This window comes from Pelophylax lessonae (assembly GCF_965119305.1).
Source record: "Pelophylax lessonae genome assembly, chromosome: 1".
NCBI classification, from domain to species: domain Eukaryota; kingdom Metazoa; phylum Chordata; class Amphibia; order Anura; family Ranidae; genus Pelophylax; species Pelophylax lessonae.
Genome location: NC_138768.1, coordinates 599,571,005 through 599,594,910, shown reverse-complemented (window position 1 = coordinate 599,594,910; position 23,906 = coordinate 599,571,005). Strand labels below are relative to the sequence as shown.

The following is a 23,906-nucleotide window of genomic DNA, read 5'->3' as shown; positions in this document are numbered from 1 at the left end:
GGCTATGGTCGACAGCAGACCAGATGTGCCGAGAAAAAGATTAGAGGAATAGGAGATTCCAACCTCAAGGAAAAGATTTCTTCTGTTGTAACCGGTATGACAAGAGATCCGCAGCGTCAGGTAGTCGTGTTTTAGGACACGACTACCTGACGCTGCGGATCTCTTGTCACACAGGTTACAACAGAAGAAATCTTTTCTTTGATGTTGGAAACTCCTATTCCTCCTGTCTTTTTTTCGGCACATCTGGTCTGCTGTCGACCGTATCCCGGTCCAGTATCTGCCATAATTTGAGGAAACTATATCCCTCGTCTAATATGACTTGGGTTGGTTTACCTTTTTGGCTTCATATACACACCAGGACCCCTGTCATTGTCAATGATTGTATGCTTAAAGTTTGAATTATTGAACCATTAAAGAGGTCACTACCACTGTTGGTCCCCGAAGAAGCCCACTATATTGGTGAAACATGTCGGACCCTGGTGACCCTATTACTGTATCTCTTGGTTCATATTGTTACTTTTTGTAATTTATATACATTGCTTATATTTTTTGATGCAATTTTGCATCCTTGATTTTATGATTGACAAGCTTGATTTTCAATAAAATGATACCTTTTTAACTGCCTTGTTCATTATCTATTTTTGCCATATATATCACTGCCTTCAAAGTCCTATTATGGTGATCTTATGACTGTATGCTCCTTTGTGGGTAGACACAGACATTCGCCACTTTTCAATTTCTTTCTAGTACTTCATTAGGGATGTGGCAGTGACAATTGGCTGAAGGTGAACCAGTGCCGGCCTTTTAAACTATCTTATGTACAAAGTGGCACATAGTTGTGAAGTGGAAGGAAAATGATAAATGGTTTTCAAATTTTTTTTACATTTAAATACATTTTTAAAAAGTGTGGCATTCATTTGTATTCAGCCCCCTTTACTCTGATACCCCTAACTAAAATATAGTGGAAACAATAGCCTTCAGAAGTCTAAATTAGTAAATAGAGTCCACCTGTGTGTAATTGAATCTCAGTATAAATACAGCTGTTCTGTGAAGCCCTCAGGGGTTTGTTAGAGAACCTTAGTGAATAAATAGTATCATGAAGGCCAAGGAACACACAAGACAAGTCAGGGATAAAGTTGTGGAGAAGTGTGAAACAGGGTTAGGTTATAAAAAAATATCCCAAGCTTTGAACATCTCACAGAGCACTGTTCAATCCATCACCTGAAAACGGAAAGAGTATGGCACAACTACAAACCTACCAAGACATGGCCGTCCACCTAAACTGACAGGCAGGGCAAGGAGAGCATTAATCAGAGAAGCAGCCAAGAGGCCCTCACTCTGAACAGACCATCCCCACTGTGAAACATGGTGGCAGCATCATGTTGTGGGGGATGCTTTTCTTCAGCAGGGACAGGGAAGCTGGTCAGAGTTGATGGGAAGATGGATAGAGTCAAATATAGGGCAATCGTAGAAGAACACCTGTTAGAGTCTGCAAAAGACTTTAGACTGGGGCGGAGGTTCACCGTCCAGCAGGACAACAACCCTAAACATACAGCCAGAGCTACAATGGAATGGTTTAGATCAAAGCACATTCATGTGTTAGAATGGCCCAGTCAAAGTCCAGACCTAAATCCAATTGACAATCTGTGGCAAGACTTGAAAATTGTTGTTCACAGACGCTCTCCATCCAATCTGACAGAGCTTGAGCTATTTTGCAAATGGGCAAAAATTTCACTCTCTAGAAGTGCAAAGCTGGTAGAGACATACCCAAAAAAGACTTGCAGCTGTAATTGCAGCAAAAGGTGATTCTACAAAATATTGACTCAGGGGGGCGGAATACAAATGCACGCCACACTTTTCACACTGAGGATGGGGGGCAGCATGGTCTCCCACTCATGCAAGACACCTTGTCCTCATGTTGAAAGACTTCATCCCTAAACCCACATGGTTACAGCACATTTGTGAGCAATATTTGGGTTAAAACAGGCTTTGAGGAGTAGTCTCACTGCCTGTTTGCAAGATCCGAACTTGGATCATGTTTCAGAAGAAAGAGTGATTTAGATGCATGTCTAAATATACCCTTACAGAATGTACTTATTTACAACCTGGATTTAAGAGACATGAGTCAGGAAATATTGTGTAGCTATAATCATGGTTCTGAAAAGTCATTGCAGAGATGCCAACAAAGTCATTTATATGTGAGGGAAGGAATGTTATATGCAGGTTATGGCAAATGCACTGGATGTCACTTGAATGAGTGCTATAGCTTCACCAGCACCCTCATATACACCCTCATATTAGTAGATCAATGCAGTCCTCTATTTCATGGTATCATACAGCATCATGTGTTTCTATGGTGTAGGTTGGCCAGCTCACTCGGCTCGGAGAACTTTGATGTGAGGGGGCTCTGAGGACACTCATTGTGAGCTGGCTCTGAGGACTCTGATCTGACAGGGCTCTGAGGACTCTGATGTAAAGGGAGGCTCTTGATTTAAAGGAGGGTCCTGATGTGAAATGGGCACTCTCGTTTGTAGTGGTACTCCTGATGTAAATGGAGACTTTGATATGAAAGGTGCTTTTGATGTGAACGGGTGCATTCTAATGTAAATTGAGCTCCTAATGTGAAGGGGTATCCTGATGTAAATGTAGGGAAGGTTATGTGAAAGTTTTCTAACTTACAGAAACTGCAGAAATAGGGGAGAGAGACGCTCGGAAGGTTAGAGCAGCAGAGCATAAGCATTGCGAAATAAACTACTTGGAGCCTGGAGTGATGGCGCTGTCATACAGTGCAGGGGTGGATTCAATTGCAATTACAGTGCACTGGGTTAGTGAATTAACCACTTTCTGTTATGGATGTATTATGAATTTATTAACAAGTTTCAGGGCTTGTCCTAGGCACTATTTTCGATAGACCCACCACTGAGGGAAGGGAGGAAGTGTTGCAAACATTAAGAGATTATTTACACTGATGTGGTGATATTGTATTAACTCTACATAATTAAAACTTGTGAATCCCATTGGACTTAATAACCTTTTATATATGATACTCGTTTATACCATAGGACCAAGGTTGAGTTATTGGACATTCACTTAAACTACAACGTACAGCATACCCACCCTTTGTTGCATGGCTACAATTATGTCTCTTCTATACACTATTAAGGGACGCACAGGATGCCCCAAATGCTCAAGAGCTCAGCAGTATCCCTAATGAAACACAAACATTCACTACATCCGAGGTTTATTCTGCATTTGACCCAACATACATTTTAAGTGTATGTCCAGGATTCTTCTTTGTTTCATTTTAGATAGAGTGGAAAAGGATAAAACTAAGGTTACATTGCTATCCAGGTCTCCATTAGAGAAGTTTCCGTCACTTCTTCAGAAATGAAGAAAGTTTTCCAATCACAACACATACAAACATATAAAAGTAGGTGAGAACTTCTACATGCTTTTTTATTGCTGTCTGCATTCCTGTGAAAGGATTGTCACCAGAACAGGAAAAGAAGGGAAATTTCTCTACTGAAGATCCAGATAGCAGTAAAAAAACCTATAGGGTTTCTGACCTTCCTTACTCTATCCAAAACTAAATGGCAAATATCTTGGCTGGACTTCCACTTACCAGGCTTTATGTTCTCTGCTAAACTGGTGATCAAATTACCTTTATTCATGACTGTGGATACAACAGAAATGTATTCATCTGGGTCTTCATCACTTAGAATCACGTGGCAGTCTTTTTCCAATGGAAATATTTCATAAAACCCTTCTGGGGATTCCAAACCACAGAGCAGGAGAATCACTCTATGCGATGGTTGCAGAAGATGAAAGAAATAGGCACGTTGGTTTCTGCAGAAGGTTTCTAGAAGAAAACTTGTCAGTATTAACAGTTTACACTGATAATTGGACTGGCTGAGATGTTCCAGCATTTCCTCTGATTCACAGTCCAAATTGCAAAGAAATACTGCATCTGTGTTTAAATGTGTTTTCAGTAGTTTCTTTAGGTATGTGGCCCATTCTTCTCCATTCTTTTCAAAAATCACTAAAATCTCTTTAGTTGTCTCTGTAAAATAAAATTTCAAGTGAAAACCAATGATATACTACTTTATGCCCGCTATATATGGTCTTGCATTAATATCTTCTATTCTTTACCACTACAAAATGTATGTTTGTGCATATTCATTTTTCTGCAATACCTCTTAATAATGAATACATGTTAAAATTTATATAATTTGAAGAACTATAGAGAAGGATTTCAGTTATTGAAAAAAAGACTACCGTGACAGAATAGACAGGTATTGAGTGCCACATTAAGCCAAGAATTGACAGTTTTCACGAAGGCAGATGCCATGGTTAATTAGAGAGCTCTGTGGTAAACCATATTTGATGCAGGGTTCACTGCTGGAATTCAAAAGCAAATACAAGAAGGGAGGCATTGTAGCCCTTATAGAGTGCCCCTTTGTATATATCTTCAAACTAGAAATTTAATAAGGGTTTTAATTAAAGAAAAAAGCTTTGGGCCTTCTCAGACAAATCACTGAGAAAATAAACTAATGTACAATAATAGAAAACATTTTATTAATAAGAAGTTTGCACTAATTATGAACTAGGGCACACCTGGGGAAAAAAAGTTAAAAATAATTAAAAGGAAGAAAACATTTTTATGGTCTTGCCAGTCCCAATCCATGTAGACTGTGACAAAGCTAATAAGATCTTATAGAGTTTCTTCACTATAGACATGCTGAATATGTGTTTCTCAGGAATGTTTAGTATAAGTCTCTTGTGATACGGTAGTGACATATACAGTGAATATGTGGCATATCCTATCTGGTCTACTTGAATAAACTGGTTAAAAAAACTTGATGTTTTACTTATGAGGTATAGTTTAAAATATGCATGTTTGAGACTGACAGGATAATGAGAAATCGTCTTCCTCTTAATTGTTTTAACCGTTTTCACAATGGGAACATACAGATACTGGGGTTTATTTACTAAAGGCTATTCCACTGTGCACTACAAGTGTACTTGAAAGTGCAGTCCCTGTAGATCTGAGGGGGACATGCAAGGAAAATAAAAAAAGCAGCATTTGTGTATGCACATGATTGGATGATAGAAAATAGCAGAGCTTACCCTCATTTTGATCTTCCCCTCAGATCTACAGCGACTGCACTTGCAGTGCACTTGTAGTGCACAGTGGATTTGCCTTTAGTAAATCAACCCCAACGCCAACTCTGATTATGAGAACTATGAGGATATCATAGTTTGCCAGGGGTAATTTTCTGGATTGCAGTCAGGATAAAATGATACAATCTAAATTCATGATTATATCTCTTGGTCTTTTTTCTGTTTAACATAAGGCCTAGCTATCAGCTGTTAAGATGCAAAATAATATCAGACACAGATAAATGGACATTAAGACATCTGCACATCTTTGGGTCTTTTACTGACCCAGCTAATGGAAGATCGTACTCCTGTTGTTGGATAGGACAAAGGAAGGGAGAGAGAAGGACTCTCACTGGTCACTGGATTTCCCAACCCACGGGCTCCATGATTAACAATAAAGTGCCTCCAGCATAGGAGGAGTGGTTGCCATCTTTGGGAGAACCACAGCTTGAGACTTTAACCCCACCCACAGTGTCTGACAGGGACAAAAAAAAAAACCAGGGGAGCTGCAGTGGCTGTGCTGTGCAGAGAGAGAGAGCTACAAGGGAACTGGTGAGTAAAGGGTGTTGTACTGCTGTACAAAACAAAGATAGAATTGAAGGGGCCAAGCAGTTGCGATGAAAATGCTGTTCTGCTGTACAGGTGCTGCAGGGAGGATTGGGCTGAGCAGAATGCTTTGTGACCACAGATAGGTAGACTGAGCTTTAGAATGCTGTGCACAAAGCTGCATATTGGGGCAAGACTGCTGACTCCAGAAGAGAGAGAGCCTGGCTGCAGGGAGCTATTGTGGCAGAACAATATAGGGCAGAGCCACAAACGACAGAAAGCCTGAATCATTAAGAGGATGGAGAGTTCCAGAGCAGACTTCAATTCCAGATAACACTGGATTGTGAAGGAAACCCTGTATTTGTGACTTGGCCTCTTACCTGACCTTCAGGGGACAAATGTTTTGTTGACTGGAATTTGTGATGACAGGTCTCTTGGCTACCAACATTCTTTAATTTAGGTGACATTTAAAGACCCTGCTGCCACCAAGGAATTTTTTTGAGCATCTTCTTCCCCTTGGGATTGGGATTTTAGCCACTGTATATAAAGAGCGGTACAGGCCCAGGCCCCAACACTGGCAGACTGTAATAGCATCTCACGGGCCAGTGGCATAGCTAGGGTCTTAAAATAAAATATAGACAGGCCATATTATTGACCCATTGTATCTACACAACTGTGCTTGGGCTTGAAACTACTGCTACATTCACTGTTCAATTATTGTAGTTGCAAGCCCCTTTCTGTGCAGGTCTTGCGGTTATGTTTTGAATAAAGTTCACTTTATGCTAAGGGGTGTCAGTGAGTTTGGAATCAGTCAGTGTAGTCACCACAGAGAGATATGCAAGAAGGACCCATCCATCCAGGGGTTCCTTAGGGGGTATCTCTACATATGCATGTAATTAAACACCCCTTCCCCTTGTCAGAACATCCGTCAATAACTGTGTGCAAAAATGGGAACTTGTGAGGGTTGTAAGAATCCTATATAGATATATCACATGCACACCATCAGTTATAGGCAAACAATTTATTCACCAGCATAGAACAAAATTGAATGTTCGTGGCAGCAGAGGACACCTTTCTTAGGGCTGTAGTGACAATAAGCACAAATCCATACAAGGTTCAAAAAAAGAGACCAACCACACATCCGTTCATTCTTTCCCAGGGCCCTTTCTTATTGCAGTACCAATCAATTAATAAACCAACTACACAATCAAAAGCTAGATTACACATTTTTTATAGAGGCCCCTAAATTTTTCTTGATAATGCATCCTAAACCACCTCTCAGAACTACACACCCTCAGAGAACCAAGGCTCTGGTTATAGATACAGCCAGCATCTTCACTGTCATGGCAACCTGTTAGGCAACAGGAAAATGGAACCAGAAATGCACTGTGATCAGTCAAGAAACACTTCCGGTTCTGCTTCCCTGTTGCCAGACGAGTACATATAGACTGTATCAAGTTCACGTAAACATCTTCAAATTCATTACTCCAAAATTATCACCAGGAGTCCAAGTATGGCCGCCACTATTTGATAATTGAATGGTCATATGAAATTAGTAGGGCTGAAACAACTAATCGATAAAATCGATAATAATCGATAATGACAATCGTTGTCAACGATTGTCATTATCGATTAGTTGATCCTCCGATTAGTTGCGCTGCATTCTGGACTTTCCCTGCCTTTCTCCTCTGAGTGTGAAGCCGTCGGCTGCATTCACTGTCTCAGACTCTCACAGCTCGGCACTTCCGTGACCTCCCCCTCCCTCCTCCTTTCCTCTCTGCCTTCTTGTGACGTCAGTGAGGGAGTCAACACAACACTTCTGGGTCCTGAAACTCCCCCTCCCCTCCCCTTGGGATCAGCAGTGTTCTCTTGCAGAATGCAGAGAGGAAAGATAAGGTAAGAAGTTTTTTGCCTGCCCCTCCTCCTCCCTGAATCCCGAGCTCTGCTCTCCTGACCTCACCATGCTCTGTGTGCACTGTAACCTTCAGTGGCTGCAGAGATTGAATGTTGTAGTGCTTCTGCTGAAAACGAGTGAGTGGAGAGGGGGGTGTAAAGGTAAATAAAGTTCAGAATTCCAGCTGATGCACATCTCCACCAGGCCATTTCTATAAGCCACCCCTGAGGTCCCATTCACACTAAGCAGAGCAGGAATGTATGCTACTGATCACATATATATATATATACACAATTTTTTTTTTTTTTTAAGCTTGTTTTTTACACATAGGGCAGCCCATTCACTTGAATGGGCTGTCCTACCTTTTGACAAACACACCATAGAAGGTCTAGAACATTTTCAGGTATGCGGCTTTGCAAGTTTGCCAAATGAAAAAACGTGGGTCTGCTAACTTTTTTTAGAGTGCCATTGAAAATGAATGGCACCACAATCACTATGCGATTTTGCAGTACATTTTTAAAATGCGTGAGAAAACATGCATTTCCCATGCACTTTGTCACATGTTCAGGAAATGCAGAGTGTTAATGCAGCCTAAGGACTCTTTTACATGGGCGGCTGAGCCTTGGATTTACCGCCACCCCTGGTTGTGCATCCGAATCCTAACAATGCAGTCACATACGGCTGTACACATGCTGTGGCTGAAATGTTTTACTACACAGCTGCAGCATTTTTAACGCATGCTTCAGAGTTGGACATGTAGCACCACCTATCACGCTGGGTTCACACTGTTGTGTGGAGCGGCTCACAACAGGGGATCTAGTGCGTCCCTGTTCTTCATTTCAGGAATGAATCGGGCCCAAATTCTTGGCTCAATTCAGACCTGAAACAGACCAGAAAACGCACAGGACTTTCCTGCAAACCGCTCTGCAGCCGCCCCAGAGCTTTGTGAACTGGCTCCATTAAGAGCCAGTCACACTCTCCTGACATACGAATTGGATGCAGAAAAAACCCACGTCCAATTCGCATCAGTGTGAACCCAGCCTTACCCCCCGCCCCCTTTTCAGTTAAAAGGGGCTGATCTGCAACTGCAAGCCAAACACTTGACTCTTAGTTGCAGCGTGGTCTTGCAATGTAAAATTACCATTCAGCAATTTTAAAAAAGTATAACAAAATACAGGTGCCAGGAAGTAGGGTTAGCAAGGGTATGATTTCTGACATGGCTGCAACATGATGGGGCACTGTAAACAGTGCCCCATCACTGGTGTTGCCGGGGGGCAATAAATGAACGAAAAAGGCATATTGAGTTTTTTTATGATTTTATTTGATTAATCGATTAATCGAAAAAATAATCGGCAACTAATCGATTATGAAAATAATCGTTAGTTGCAGCCCTAGAAATTAGTCTTTTTTAGTCATTATTATGGGTTTAACATGTTAGCCAGGATTTTTTTTTCTATATTAACTCTGGCATGAAGACATCAGCTGGTTGGTTAATAAAAGCAACCAATATCTCCTCATACATTAGAATACATGAAAACATATTTGCTATGTTGAACAAGAATACAACATTTCTATAAATTCTCACACAAGAAAATAGTTTGGATTAAACAAAGGTTTCAAACAAAATTGCAGCCAAAAGTTTTTTCACAAGTAACTTTTTTCTCAATAATGGTAGGAGCTACAAGGCTTCACATTGAAATTGCTATTTCTCATTTCTTCCTGTGTGGTACTGCTGTAAAAATACATCTGAGAAATGGTGCATTCAGACATAAAAGAATAATATGTCCTTTTGTCAGCTGCAAAATGCTGTCAGGAGATCTCCAAACATCATCCAAACCACTGTTCTTTATTAAAAAGAAAAACAAATGTATCCTTTCTGCCAGTCCATTTCTGGAATAAAAAAAATTCCATACTTTTTGTGCTTCAAACTGAATTTGCATTCTCAGCTTGAAATCAAAATATCCATATAGGCTGATATGTATAAACTTAATTGATGGTATTGCATTTAGCAACCAGTCATATGTTTTCTTTTAGTATTACTAACAGCTCAAAAACATACATTGAATTTGTACTATCCTAATAAGCAAGATTTTTTTGAAGAATATTTCACTGTATTACTATTTGCCACTATTTAATGGATATCTTTACTTTAAAAAAAAAATATTGCCGTCCCTTCACCATCATCTTCAATTTTCCTCCTATACCCCCTACCATTGATCTCAAATCAACCAACGGCCTTCTTAAACCAATGCAGCCTACGCAAGTAAGTCTACAGTCATCTTCTTAAATCAGTGGAGAGATTACAACACAGAGAGCCTAGGCTTTCACACATGTATGTGAGCCCATAGCAGCATTTTCTAAAGGGAATAAAACTGAAAATTTCCTATCAAATACTTACCGTAATTTTCCTTTCCTTATGGTCTCCATGGCAGCCTATGTGTGGGTTAATCTTGCCTCCTCTCCAATGCTATAGACCCCACTCCCATATATTTTAGCTCCTGGCCAGAGAGTGGATTCTGTAACTAGCTGACTCTTGACCCGCAAAAAAGGGTGGGAACTCCATCTGCCATGGAGGCCACCAGGAAAGGAAAATTATGGTAGGGATCGACCGATATCGTTTTTTCATTGCCAATACCGATACCGATATTTTGGTCATCGCGTATTGGTACCGGGCTGAAATATGGGCTGATATTTTGAAACATTTTTAAAAAAATAAATTTCCAGGTACTCCTTGTGGAGGAATCTGAGGGTCTAAAAGACCCCAAACCCCTCTTCTGCACTTAAAAGCATTCAAAACGCAAAGTTTGGCTGTCTTGAAAGCTGTCATTTTTTTAAATCTGGCGCGAGTTTTTGTATGGAGACCCGATCAGAGCCCATGCAGCTTTGATGGGGTCTTCAGCAGAAATGCAGGCTGGTTGCCCGGGTCTCCCAGTGGGACGGGAGTCCCGGGCGAGCTGCGAAAGGCGGTGGGAGGGGGGACATCCCCTCCCGCTCCTTGTAATGACAGCTGAGCGGCTTCTCAGCTGCATCGGTTGTCATTACAAAACAGCCAACCGTCGGCTATGAACACTGGTACCGGGGTGATGCCTCTAGCTGCAGGCATCACTCCGGTACAAGCACTTTCGAAAATATCGGTAATATGATATCCGGCCACCTTGGTGGCCGATTCATATATTTTGGAGAAAGTGCATATCGGCCCTCGATATATCGGCTTTGCCGATAATCGGTCAATCCCTAAATTATGGTAAGTATTTGATAGGAAATTTTCCATTTTCATAAAGGCCTCCATGGCAGCCTACGTGTGGGAAATAACACACGGGCGGGAATGCAGAATAGAAGATGAAGAATTTAATTTGCCTGTCTACTGACAGGACTTACAAACCAAAATCTACAGAAGATAAGGACGCAGGTTCTACACAGTTAATGCGACATGAAAGTATAATAAAAGCCCAAGGTGCCGCTCTGCAGATAACATCCAGAGTCACGTGCCGTGCCACCGCCCAGGGGGTCGAGATGCCCTAAGTGGAGTGTGCTGTCACCGCCTATGAAGGAGTCAAACCCTTAGCCCTATAAGCCTACTGGATGACCTGGGCAATCTAAGAAGTGATAGATCTGGATGAGGCACGTTTTCCCCTGTTTTTGACAGAGAAAAGTATAAACAGATGGTCAGATCTCCTAAAGAATCCACAGCCTGGAAATACCCTTTTAGTGTTTCTCCCACATCCAGTGGTGAGCGTCGGTAGCGTCCGGGGCCTTAAAGGTAGGTAAGATTTGCATTGAGCATAGATATGAGTACCAACCGGTCTGGTAAAGAGATCAAGAATGACTCCTTGTAACCGAGGACCCCAATCTTAGAAACTCTTTTGGCCGAGGTAATGGCCATGAGAAAGGCAGATTTGGCAGAGAGATTCTTAATAGATGTCAGGCTGACCCCATTAGCTTCTGGTTCTGAGAGTGAGTCGAGGACTGTGGAAGGTCCCATTTGGGGACCCTTGGTTTCCTCTGGGGCCTGAGTCTTGCTGCCCCTCTGGATAATTGCAGAACTATAGGATGACCAGCCCACTGGACTCTGGAGAAAGTCGATAGGGTCGAGACTTGGACCCTAAGGGATTCGACTGAAAGAGCTAGATCAAGGCCAGACTGAAGGAAATCCAGGATGTCCCACACCCCCGGGTTCCTGTAAGACCTTCCTGTGGAAAAAGAAAAGTCCACAAACTTGGTCTGAATTCTTCCATAGACCTTTTACGTACTTGGCCTCCTAGAACTCATGAGGGTAGAGACGACTCCTGATTTGCAGCCCTGGGCTTCCAGCCTCTCCCTCTCAAGAACCAAACCATCAGCGGCAGACATGCTGGGCATGGGTGCAGCTCTGCCCCCTGGGACAGAAGGTCCGGCCTGAGGGGAAGAGGTACCAGGGCCCAGAAGCTGAGCTGTGTTAGAAGGGGGAACAATGGCCTGTTCAGCCAGCATAAAAAACACAACCATATAGGTGCTAAGAAGTCCATCTGCATAGCATGATATTATAATGAACAATATAAGTCCAATAAGAGAGTTTTTTAAAAAAGTCTTATGAAGACAATAATAGGGGATAAGATAAAAAGTCCTGCTGCACCTGGCAGCTTTTTTTTCTTCTCCAGACTTACATGTTCAGTCAGTATGGTGCCACAACCATTACCTTGATGGCCTCGCATGGAGCCTTTGTAAGAATCTGAGGATGACTGGGATCGGAGGGAAGGCATATACCCTGCTGAAGCTCCACTGATCTGTTAGGGCATCCACACGAAGGCCTGGCTGCAACAGGCCTGAGTGTAAAATTTCTTGAGCTTGCAACTTGCATGGGAATGCAAACAGGTTGACCTCAGGATAGACCCCAGCCAAAAGTCTCCATGGGAAAGGACCACTCGTTGTCCATCTGGAACCTGGACAGAAAGTCGGTCTCCAAGTGCTTCACATCTTCCACTTTGAATGGATAGAGCCTCATCGCCTTGCTCGCCAGGGAGGTTCTTTTGTCCACCTTCCCCCATTCCTCCGACTTAATATCTCTAAGTTCCACCACAAGCGGAAATTTTGATCATTCCTTCCCCAAATGCTTAAAGAATTTCCTCTGTTTTTCTGTGGGTTTCGCCAATTCCTCCCACTTCAGGACTTCCTTAATTGCCTTAATTAAGAGAGAGACCAAGGCGGAGTCAAAGTCACCGGAGAAATAATTTCTCTCTAACTCACTATCTGATGATCCTGCGGAAGCATCCGGCAGCGGGGATCATCTTCTGAAACCTGCCAGCTGCACCAACTGCTTCCATTCCGTTCAAACATATAGACAACCCACATGTCCATTTTGCCTGACTGCCATTCGCCTGCCCGTGGCTGGGCCCTGGGCTGATTGACACCACACGATCCAAATTGCCCCATCCGGCCCACAGCTGGGGCGATTTCCACAGCAAGTGGAACTAGGAGGCCACCATCTTCTGGGTAGGTGCATATAGGGTCCACAAGAGGAGGAAAAAAAAAGGAGCGCGATCTCTGGCTAGGAGCTAAAATTTATGGGTGTGGGGTCCTATAGCATTGGAGAGGAGGCGGGATTAACCCACATGTAGGCTAAGGCTGCCATGGAGGCTGTCAGGAAATATTTTATCCCTGCTTTTCTTTGTTCTTTTTCCTAGCAAGAATGTTATCATAGCTTTATTTTTATATGCAACTGACCATTTACCTGTGCGATCATTGCACATAAAGGGGATCCCTAACACAGTCCTCATTAAGTTTAAAAACTTGTCTGCCAAAAAATGTAAATAAAATTGGTCCAAAACCGTTATCTTTTCCCGTTTTTTTTTTTTTATCACATTTGCCAGATCTTGATATTGCATAAGAAAGCAGCTAACTGCATGTTGCACAAACAGAGTGGAATCTAGACTTGAACTTTTATAATTAACATTTACAGAATGTTAGTAGTGTGTTAGGACTTTAGCTTTAAAAATTTAGTTTATGCAGTATACGGGTAAGTAAGTTTATGTATATGTAACTAGAAAATTTATAGAAAGAAGCATTTAAACAATAGGTTAGCATGGCATTCCTTTAAAATAAATAATGTCGGCAATAAATCAACACAACGATGACACATCTGACACCAGTGTTTCCCTTTGATGAAAGCAAAACTATAAATTAGAGTAAAAAACAAAGCAGCAGTGATGCAGAAGACTAAATTGTAATTGCTCCTACGCATTCCATGTAACGGAGTGAAACATTTCAATACTTGTGCAACATCACATTCATAATTAATGTTGTAACTTTAATTACTTCATTAAAATACAGATTTGTAATTTAGCTTTAATGTTGAAAATAATTCAGATCTGCTAGCTATGCAAATTAAATATTAAATTCAGTTCACTCAGTCATCTCTGTATTACGCATGCTCTTGCTACCACGTAATGTTTAAAATTAACCTTTGGGGGGAAGAAATTATTAAAGTTTTTTTTTTTTTTTTGGGCTAAAATAAAATAAGATGTTAAACTAAACTGCTCTGTGTAATCATATTGCACAGAGTGACCCCTTACCTCCTCTTCTTGAGTCTCCCACCTGTGCTTCTTTCTTGCAGGTGCCCCATCAGAAAGCTGTGTGCTGAGTGAGTAGCCATGCAGGGGCACTCTCAAGCAGGGCTGTGTGCATCTATAGACACACAGTGTCTATAGACACTCCTCAAAGGCAGGGCCACTGATAAGACAATACAACTGGTCCTCCAGTACCAAGCTCCATCAAGTCTACAGGGGGGCCTGGGCAGCTTTACTGCTCATCTATACGGTGCAGCAGTTTTAAAAAGATCACTAGGTTGAACCAGGCTTCTAGGCTGGCCAGGATTTAATTACAATTTTTAATGATGATGATTATAAGCACAGTGAGATGCTTTTGTTTAAGTCTCAGTTACACTTGTGTTTGGTGGGTTTTAAAAGTGCATGGCTGAGTCATGTTATTGTCAGTTCCTTCAACTGGAAAGGTACTACGTACAATTTTGGTGGCAGGTGGTTTTGCAGATATTCCCAGAGGCTGTAATCACTGGGAGTGTGTGTAAACCCCCCCCCCCCCCACTACAGGCTACAGGACTACGTTCAACTGTGCTTTTGCAGCATAAGGAGGAGTGATTGGAAGCGTTAAAGACGTAGCACAGAAATGCATTTTTAATGCCCACCAAAAGAAAGTATCTCACTGAGTGTGTGTAAATCTGACAAGCAGTCAGATGGAAACAATCTGGTGACTGCGCAGTCACCATATTGCCTCCACACACCCCCATGAGAGACACGCTATGCCCATCAGCAGACCCAGGACCAACATGGTGGCTGCCACTAGATAGAGGGGAGGGAGATGAGCGAATGTATGTTTTCTGATCTCCCCTTCCTGTTTAAAGACTTGGAAGCGAAATGTAAAACATCACTTTCAGGTCCCCGTATCACTTTGTGCACCCCATCAGCTCCATTGGAGGACAAGTGAGACATCAGGGGCCTAAAAGACCCCTAATGCCTCATTAACAGAGAATCTGTCACCAAAAAAATGCATAACATAAGGGACATTTTGTGATGATAAAAAGTTTAGTAAAAAGAAATCTAAAAAAAAAAAAAAAAGCTTAAATAAATAATACTACACCTAAGCACTTACAATCCCCCTGAAAAATTTGTAACCCCCACCCCAACATACACAATTGTGCGTATGTAAATGCACGTATCAGGGGTGCCTATACACAAAAACGTCAATTGTGTAAAATGTTACATATTACTGTGCACACCAGAGTGTGATCAATCTAGACCCATTGTTCACAGTTCCCTCTAAACGAATGACCCATAGGGGCTTTTAAAGCGTTGCCTATGAAAAATATAGGGTCCTGAAATGTTTTTGCTGTTTCACAGGCGCGTGCAACTTTAAGACTTAACATGTTGGGTATTTATTTATTAGGCACAACCTAATTTTTTTATATTCTATGAAAGTTGGGTAGGATTTTGCTTCTATGTGCGCTAAAATTTACTTGAGTGTATGTGTTACTGACATTTTGAGTTTCATATGTGTTGCTGTAATATTATGTGATGTGACATAAAAAAATTGGAACTACCACTATTTTATTCTCTAGGGTATCTACATGTGGCAGCTAAAAGGCATAAAAGATTTACTTAAATATTATGTCTTAAAGTCAGCTGCTGCATTCTGTTTAACAGGGAGAGGCTGAGGTGTGTTTGGTTTCTAGTCTAAACCGGCCTGAGCTATCCCGCCAGGAAGTTTTCACCGCACACTGACAATCATAAGTCGTCAAAACATTCTGTGCCCCACCGCCCTACATATACAGGCCTCTTGTTTACATGCAGCTGTAGAGCGAGGAATGCCTAAGCCGCTCATGATTTGCAGGCACTGTAATAGAGGGAGGGCCCTGTCATGTAGGCTGTATGGGGCTCCATGATTTATAACAGCAGCCCTGACTAAACAGGCCTCAGCTATCCTGACAGGAAGCTGTCACCGTACACTGACAATTATAAACCGTCAAAACATTATGTGCCCCACAGCCCTACATATACAGGCCTCTTGTTTACTTGCAGCTGTGGAGCGGGGAATGCCTCAGCCGCTCATTATTTTAAGGCACTGTAATAGAGGGAGGGCCCTGTCATGTAGGCTGTATGGGGCTCCATGATTTATAACAGCAGCCCTGCAACCCTGCTCACATATTTTATATGAGCCTGATGAAGGAACACGCATGCTGCGAACGCAAATTTCTCCTGCCTTCTCAGCTGCTGGATGTGACGTCACCCGCGCCTCTGCACAGACCCGGGCGCCATGAAACAGCTATGCCGACTGATAGACGCTGACAGCCATCAGCCTACTTGTCTCAGCAGCATCCACCGTTACCAGAGACTCTGCAGATGACCCATTACATTCAATATGCTGGCATACCATTAACCTTTATGAGTGCAAAATGTATTTTAACCCCTATTAAACTTTGTATGCTACACTCAGTAGGCGCTGCTTTCTTGTTTCTTCTTACCATGTTGAGCCTCTCCTTGCTCCAGCTGACAGCCACTGAGTACAGCCTTGTTCACTTGGACTACTCCCATCGTTGAGATTTGGAAACTATTCAGGATTCCTCCACTACCTACTTTATCCTCAACAGTTGTCTAATTATACATTGCATATATATTGAAGTTCTGTCCACACTAGCAGCGCACCATAATATTGTTGTTGTTTTGTCACATATTTTGACTGACAGCAGCAGAAGCCTATGGTTCCCACTGCTCTCATTGTCTCCTGAGAGACTAGGAAGAACAGCACTGCTGCAGCTGGGGACAGCTCTGGATGGACTCAGATAAGTGTTTGGGGATGGGCTTGAAACAGTAAGTGGGGTGTTTTGTCACCTTAATGCAGGGAATTAATTAAGGTATAAAACAGTTAGCCTTTAGAGCCACTTTAGGCAGGCAGAAGCATAAACTGTCAGCACACACAACTTTTTTATACTGTTCCAGTCCTACCCTACCCCTTTTTCAAGTCTTTTGAAACTGATTTGCAAATAGTGAATCAACATTCTCTCAGATCTGATTGGTAGGCTGCTGAGGCTTCAGAAATTGCACTCTAGCATAAATGCACATTACCAATAAAATGAATAGGTGCTACGTCAAATGAAATGGCAAATTCAATGTAGTGACAGCTAGAGGTTTGTTCTTAGGGTATATAAATTATGCATTTATTAGGGAAGACCTTGCAGCTCCTCCCTTTCTGAATAAAAATGCTAACTGAAAGCAATTAAAGAATAAAGCATTGGAACAAAAAAAAATATATATATAATTATCTTAACCCCCTCTTTGAGCCGCTTTCTGTAGAAACCTTTGACATTACTGGGCTTCACCATGAGATCTTGGGAAAGCTGAGGATCTCAAATTGCAGGAAGTTTTCTTCCAATGTTTTATATATTAATTGCTTTCGGTTAGCATTTTTATTGTGAGGGTAAAGCCCCTTTTGGTCCAAACACATGGACCAGAATGTCAGGTCAATAGAAACCGGCCGACATTCAGCCCATGTGTACTGGAGTCGTTCCGACAGTCACTGGGGCATGACCGGAAAAGGTCGGCTCCTGATCAGTGCTCTCAGCCAATGGCTGAACCGGAGTGTTCTGGTGGGGGCCGTCCCCCTGTCAGAACACAACAGAACAGCAGAGGCGATCTTTGTACTAACATTGCATAGTTAGTACAAAGGCTTCTCCTGAGCTGTCAAGCTTTTTTTTTTTTCCGTTCAACTCTGCTGAACTAGTGTTTACTTGGCTTTAAGGGCTTACAGGTAAGCAGATCTTTCATTTTCAGGCAAGGTCCTCTTTAATTTGGCTTGTTAGTGTTGGGTAAGCATTTTTAATATTGTAAGCTGCCACAAAACATTAACTGACTGTTGCAAATCCTTTGTCACCAGGAGAGAGCAACTTCATTTGATCAAAAGGAAGTGGATGGGGTAAGTTTCCGTATTGGGATACCTTAACTTGTTAGTAAAGGCTGTGTTCTTTCAGAATCCAACAGAAATAAAAGTTATTACAGACATTATTAGAATGCAAAATTGGGCTTATTTTACAATAAAGCCAATACACAGGTTATTATGACCTAGTATTAATTCCTAGTGACATAGAATGCAAATGAATGCATAAAATAATGTTGTGAAAAACGTTCTGCACAAAAGAGTGCTGCGATGTTGCAGGGTGATCTGAACAGTATACATATACTGTACAAGTACAATTAATCCAGAAAATATTCACAGTGCTTCACTTTTTACACATTTTGCTGTGTTACAGCCTTATTCCAAAATAAATTAAATTAATTATCTTCCTCAAAATTCTACAAACAATACTGAATAATGACAACGTGGAAGAAGTTTTTTTGAAATCTTTGCAAATTTATTAAAAATAAAAAAACAAAAAAATTCCATGTGCATAAGTATTCACAGCCTTTGCTCAATACTTTGTTGAAGCTCCTTTGGCACCAATTTCAGTCTCAAGTCTTTTTGAATATGATGCTACAAGCTTGGCAATCTATTTTTGGGCAGTTTCTCCCTTTCATTTTTGCAGGACCTCTTAAGCTCCATCAGGTTGGATGGGGAGCGTTGGTGCACAGCCATTTTCAGATCTCTCCAAGGATGTTCAATCGGGTTCTAGTATGAGCTCTGGCTGGAACACTCAAGAACATTCAGAGAGTTGTCCCATAGACACTCCTATGTTATCTTGGCTGTGTGCTTAGGGTCTTTGTCCTGTTGGAACATGAACCTTCACCCCAGTCTGAAGTCCAGAGAACTCTGGAGCAGGTTTTCATCACGGATGTCTCTGTATATTGCTGCACTCATCCTGACAAATCTCCCAGTTCCTGCCACTGAAAAACATCCCCACAGCATGATGCTGCCTTTGCCATGCTTCACTGTAGAGATGGTATTGGCCAGGTGATGATCGGTGCCTGGTTTTCTCCAGACTTGACGCTTGACATGACTCTACCATACAGGCCTGATTGGTGGAGGCTGCAGATATGGTTGTTTTTCTGGATAGTTCTTCTCTCTCCACAGAGAAATGCTGGAGATCTGTCCGAGTGACTATCAAGTTCTTGGTCACTTCCCTGACTAAGGCCCTTCTCCCCCCATCACTCACTTTGGCCGGGTGGCCTGCTCTAGAAAGAGTCCTAGTGGTTCCAAACTTCTTCCATTTACAGATGATGGAGGCAACTGTGCTCATTGGGACCATCCATGCTGCAGAAATATTTTTTGTACCCTTCCCCAGATCTGTGTTTTGATACAATCCTGTTTTGGAGGTCTACAGACAATTCCTTGGACTTCATGGCTTGGTTTGTGCTCTGACATGCATAGTTTACTGTGGGACCTTATATAGACAGGTGTGAGCCTTTCCAAATCATGTCCAATCAACCGAATTTACCCCAGGAGGACTCCAATCAAGTTGTAGAAACAACTCCAGGACGGTCAGTGGAAACAGGATGTACCTGAGCTCAATTTTGAGTGCCATGGCAAAAGGCTGTGAATACTCATGTATATTTGATTTTTTTTTTTTTTTTTAATAAATTTGCAAAGATTTCAAACAAACCTCTTTCACGTTGCCATTGTGGGGGTACTGTTTGTAGAATTTTGAGGAAAATAATGAATTTAATCAATTTGGATAAAGGCTGTAAAATAACAAAATGTGGAAAAAGTGAAGCGCTGTGAATACTTTCCGGATGCACTGTATGTATGAATAATTTTTTGACTGTTCCTCTCTTTAACAGCAGGAATAAGCACATGCTACACCACAGGCAGTGACCACGAATGCCGATTCAAATTTGATCTAAACTCTACAGGTGATGTACCAACTTACTGTATAAAAAATGAATTGTATTGCACCATTTGATCGTATGCATCTTTTAAGGTCCTCTGTCAGGGGTCACTTGCCTTTTGCTGTATATGTGTACAAGGCAAAAGAATAGAGACTGGAGACTGACCCAAACCACATTTTCTAAAGGCAGGAAACAGCTTAATCAATGTACAGATCTTCCGTGCACAGTAGAGAGATGTTACATTTGTCTGTGTCAAATTCTAACATATTATACTGAAAATGCCATTGATTTTTAACTCACTAGTGAACAGCGATTCTCATTAAGCTAACGGAGTACAAAATTGTACAGCATTAGATGACAGAGAGTAAGGAAATAATAAATGAAAGCTAACACTTGCTGTATATTGTGCGATGACTATTGAGAGATTTAGAAAAACAAAAAGCTATTTTCGGTCTAAGTTTTTATAGAAATAATATCGTATATTGGTGGTTGTGTCAGTTCCAAAGAAGATGAAAGTGTTACCAGCCTTGAGACTTACATTTTTTTCTCTTTGTTGAAACAAATACCTGCAAGAATATGATTGGTTGCAAATAGTAGTGCCACCACCAGGGCTGGCCCAGGACATTGTGCTGCCTGGGTCCAAAAATGAAATGCTGCCCCCCCCCCCCAAAAAAAAAATCACACCCACCAAAAGGCCCACACAATTTTATTTTATATCATGATAGCTATAACTAAAATTACATTTATCAGGAAGTCAGGTTTATATGCAACAACACCTTGTCTACATGCACAATTTATGACATACCATTATATTCAATTCCAAACCACAAACTCCAGTATTATTTAGTTTGTCTGAACGTCTGACGTCATTGCGCACACCCTCTGCCTCCTCATACTCATCAGTTTGCACTACGGGCGGCAGTATGAGATGGGGAAATGCGGCCCGTAATGCACCACAAACTGATGACACACAAAACTGCTGGAAAAAACAATCTTGGGCATCAATTTGCTGCCCCTCTCAAAGTTCTGCCCGGGTCCAATGAACCCAGTGGGGCCCATGGAAGGGCTGGCCCTAGCCACCACATTTCCTTTCCTGTACTTTCTTTATACATTTTTCTAATTAAATTAATGCTTTTTTAAATATTATTTTTCAAGGCCCTCAAATGAAGATTACTAGAAATTGGTGCCAAAATCTTTTTTGCTCTAAGACCCAGCAGTGTTAACTTTTAGCGTCAGTTGGTCCAGGACCATATAAAAAGTGATGCTTTTTTTCAGAGTTTTGCAGAGTTATAGGACAAATTTCATGAATCTCTTGCAATAGACTGTTTCCTCACCTGACACTTAAGCACCTGGAGCATCTCAAGAATCACCCACGGAGTTGAATATTGTTATAGTTTATTTTTTATGTACTTTATGGACTCTTTCACTTAGTATTTTGTTGAGCTCGGATACAGATTATCATCAACAGATTCTTTTTGCTATAAAAATATTTTTTGCTCACCATTTTGTTCACGGGTCCTTATGATTAACTTTCTTTAATCAGGACCCTTTGCACTATAGCACTTTTATTGTAATTATTCATTCATCACTATTATTATTACTGTGGATATTATTCATTTCACTGGTCTATCCTAGGACCTTTTTGCACCTATTTTTTTCTGGCAAGCTATTCCATTTGGTTTGAAATCACCTACACTCCTATTTTCTACTTTCTATATTCACCTCTATTGGAATCACTGCACTGTCACATCGCCGTATCATTCTCAGCTGAGATATATTGATTTGTTTCAGCCATTCTCCTTTTTCTTGGTGAATAATAAATAGCTTATCGGCCAGTACTTTCCCTTTATTTGGTCACCTTTATCACGGAATACTTTGCATATATTTTTTGATATATATATCCCTTTGTGTCATTATTTTACTTATACACTGTTTACACTATTGCACTTTATATTTATACTATTTATGATATTTATTTGAAATATTTATACATATTTATTTTCTATGTATAAGTTATTACCATTTATTGCAATATTCCTATCTTATATACATCTATAGGCAGCGCCAGTTACCGCACCACCTTTTACACTCTTGCAATAGACGTTTTGTTTTTTGGGAGGTGCTTTTTAGAAATGATCAGTTTCTAGTGGGCAGATGTTGCAGCTTTTCTAATCACTAAACTGAAGTTGCTTTAGGCGAGTATAATAAACAAAAACCTACATATTTACCGATCAGCTGGAGAAGGAATGTGGTTAAACAACTAGTTTCAGAAATTAACCAAAAAAAAAAAACTGATAAACTTTAGAAAAGAGAAAGGAAAGAAAGGCAAAAATGTCTGAAAAAATACTTTTTTGTGGTTCCCAATTTAGTTTTTTTCAACAAAGCAATAATTACACTTTAAAGCTATTTCTTCTCCCCAAAAAAACATACCTTCTCTCACCTCTTAACTAAAACCTACCTAAATGCTCTTTCGCTTTCCCCAATGATCTCTTCCTACTGAATGTACAGTGGTGGGGTCCTCTTAGGATTCAGAAGACAGAATAAAATGATGAAGGAAATGGCTAGTGCGGACGCACTTGTAGTGTTGGATTGCCTGTCCCCTGCATCCTGAAATAATACTGGCAAGTGACATCGACAGCAGACAAAAATTGCTTTACTGGTAATTTACCAAAAAAACCTACGGGGGTGAGAGGGGGCGGAAGAGAGGGGGTAGGAGAATTAATACTTTTTGCCTAGAAATGGGGTCTTAAAATAAGGGCTTAGGGTTATTTGGAGGCGACGCTGTGTAGCCCAGAGAGTGGGTTACATAAGGTGGAGAAGTTGTGTAGTCCATGATGGACCACCCCCCCCCCCCCTAGTTTGCATGCAGGGCGCCAGACTCATAGCTTTCGATGAGAACTCACCCACTTGTGACACTAGCGAATCAATTTTCACTATCGGTTCCTGGCTTCTCCTCCCAGCCAATCAGGACAGGAGGCGGATCTAAATAAGACTGGGTTAGCTGGGAGGAGAAGCCAAGGAAACCACGGTGCCGTGACCCCAGAGGGGTTAGTGGGGCCCTCGGGGAGGTTTGTTTCCCACCCCCCCTTAAAAAGTTTAGCACTAGCCGCCACTGGGTTTAGGTGTTCATTTTATTAGTTAGGTTAGGAATTAAGATAAGGACTAAGTGTTAGGATTAATGTAAAGCTAGGGTGTTATTCAACCCAGAATAATAGCAACAGAAGCAGGTGGGAATTGTGAGTCTTCATGTATCAACGCTGGACAGGAGGTGCGAATTGTAGAGAAGTTGTTTCTTTTAATAACCACTGCTGGACTATCTGTTTTTTTTATTTAAAGTGGTGTTGGGCTTTATATGTTAAGGGCTAATTTTTTTTAATTTGGAGTGACATATGTAATTTCTTGTCGATGTAATAGTATGATAGTTCCTAAAATAGAACTGTTATACTGCCATGGACATTCTGCAACTTACAGCTCTTGCATTAAAAAAATAAAAGCGATAACAGTTTCAAAGTGTTATATCTTTAATAAATGGACATGAATAATGAATGAAATCCTATAAAAAGCAAATAACAGATAAGGTATATTTAAACCCAAGAACAACAATTTAACATATATTGAAGTTTAACAGTCCTTAAACATTGTGGCTGCATTTGTTTTGCTTTTTCAAGCTAAGTACACTTCTTGCAAGTACAGAAAAATGCCTGTTAATTCTGACAGAAATCTTGTTTTCCTCTAGCTTTTTATACAATAAACTGTTGTCTTAGACAATGCTATCAGCATTCAACGTTCTCTTTTGTGGACTACACAACTTCTCCTCCTTATGTAACCCACTCTCTGGGCTACACAGCGACACCTCCCTATGTTTAGTTCATACTAATCAGCATTTTGTTTTGTTGTGCAGATGTAGTTAAAAGTGAAAAGTAGTGCTCAGTGTCTTCACCTTTTTTAAATACTTGTTAAAACATTTTACAACTAATTAAAAAATAAAATTAAAATCACTT

At 41.0% G+C, this 23,906-nt stretch overlaps 1 protein-coding gene across 1 annotated transcript in view; it reads right to left on the bottom strand.

The window, feature by feature from the left end:
- The window catches only part of BANK1 (B cell scaffold protein with ankyrin repeats 1), a 530,319-nt gene that overhangs the window by 415,068 nt on the left and 91,345 nt on the right, over positions 1–23,906 (bottom strand). The window contains exon 2 of the mRNA XM_082243568.1: positions 3,662–4,060. Within this exon, the coding sequence (XP_082099694.1) occupies positions 3,662–4,060 (399 nt within the window). The remainder of the gene's footprint in view (positions 1–3,661; positions 4,061–23,906) is intronic.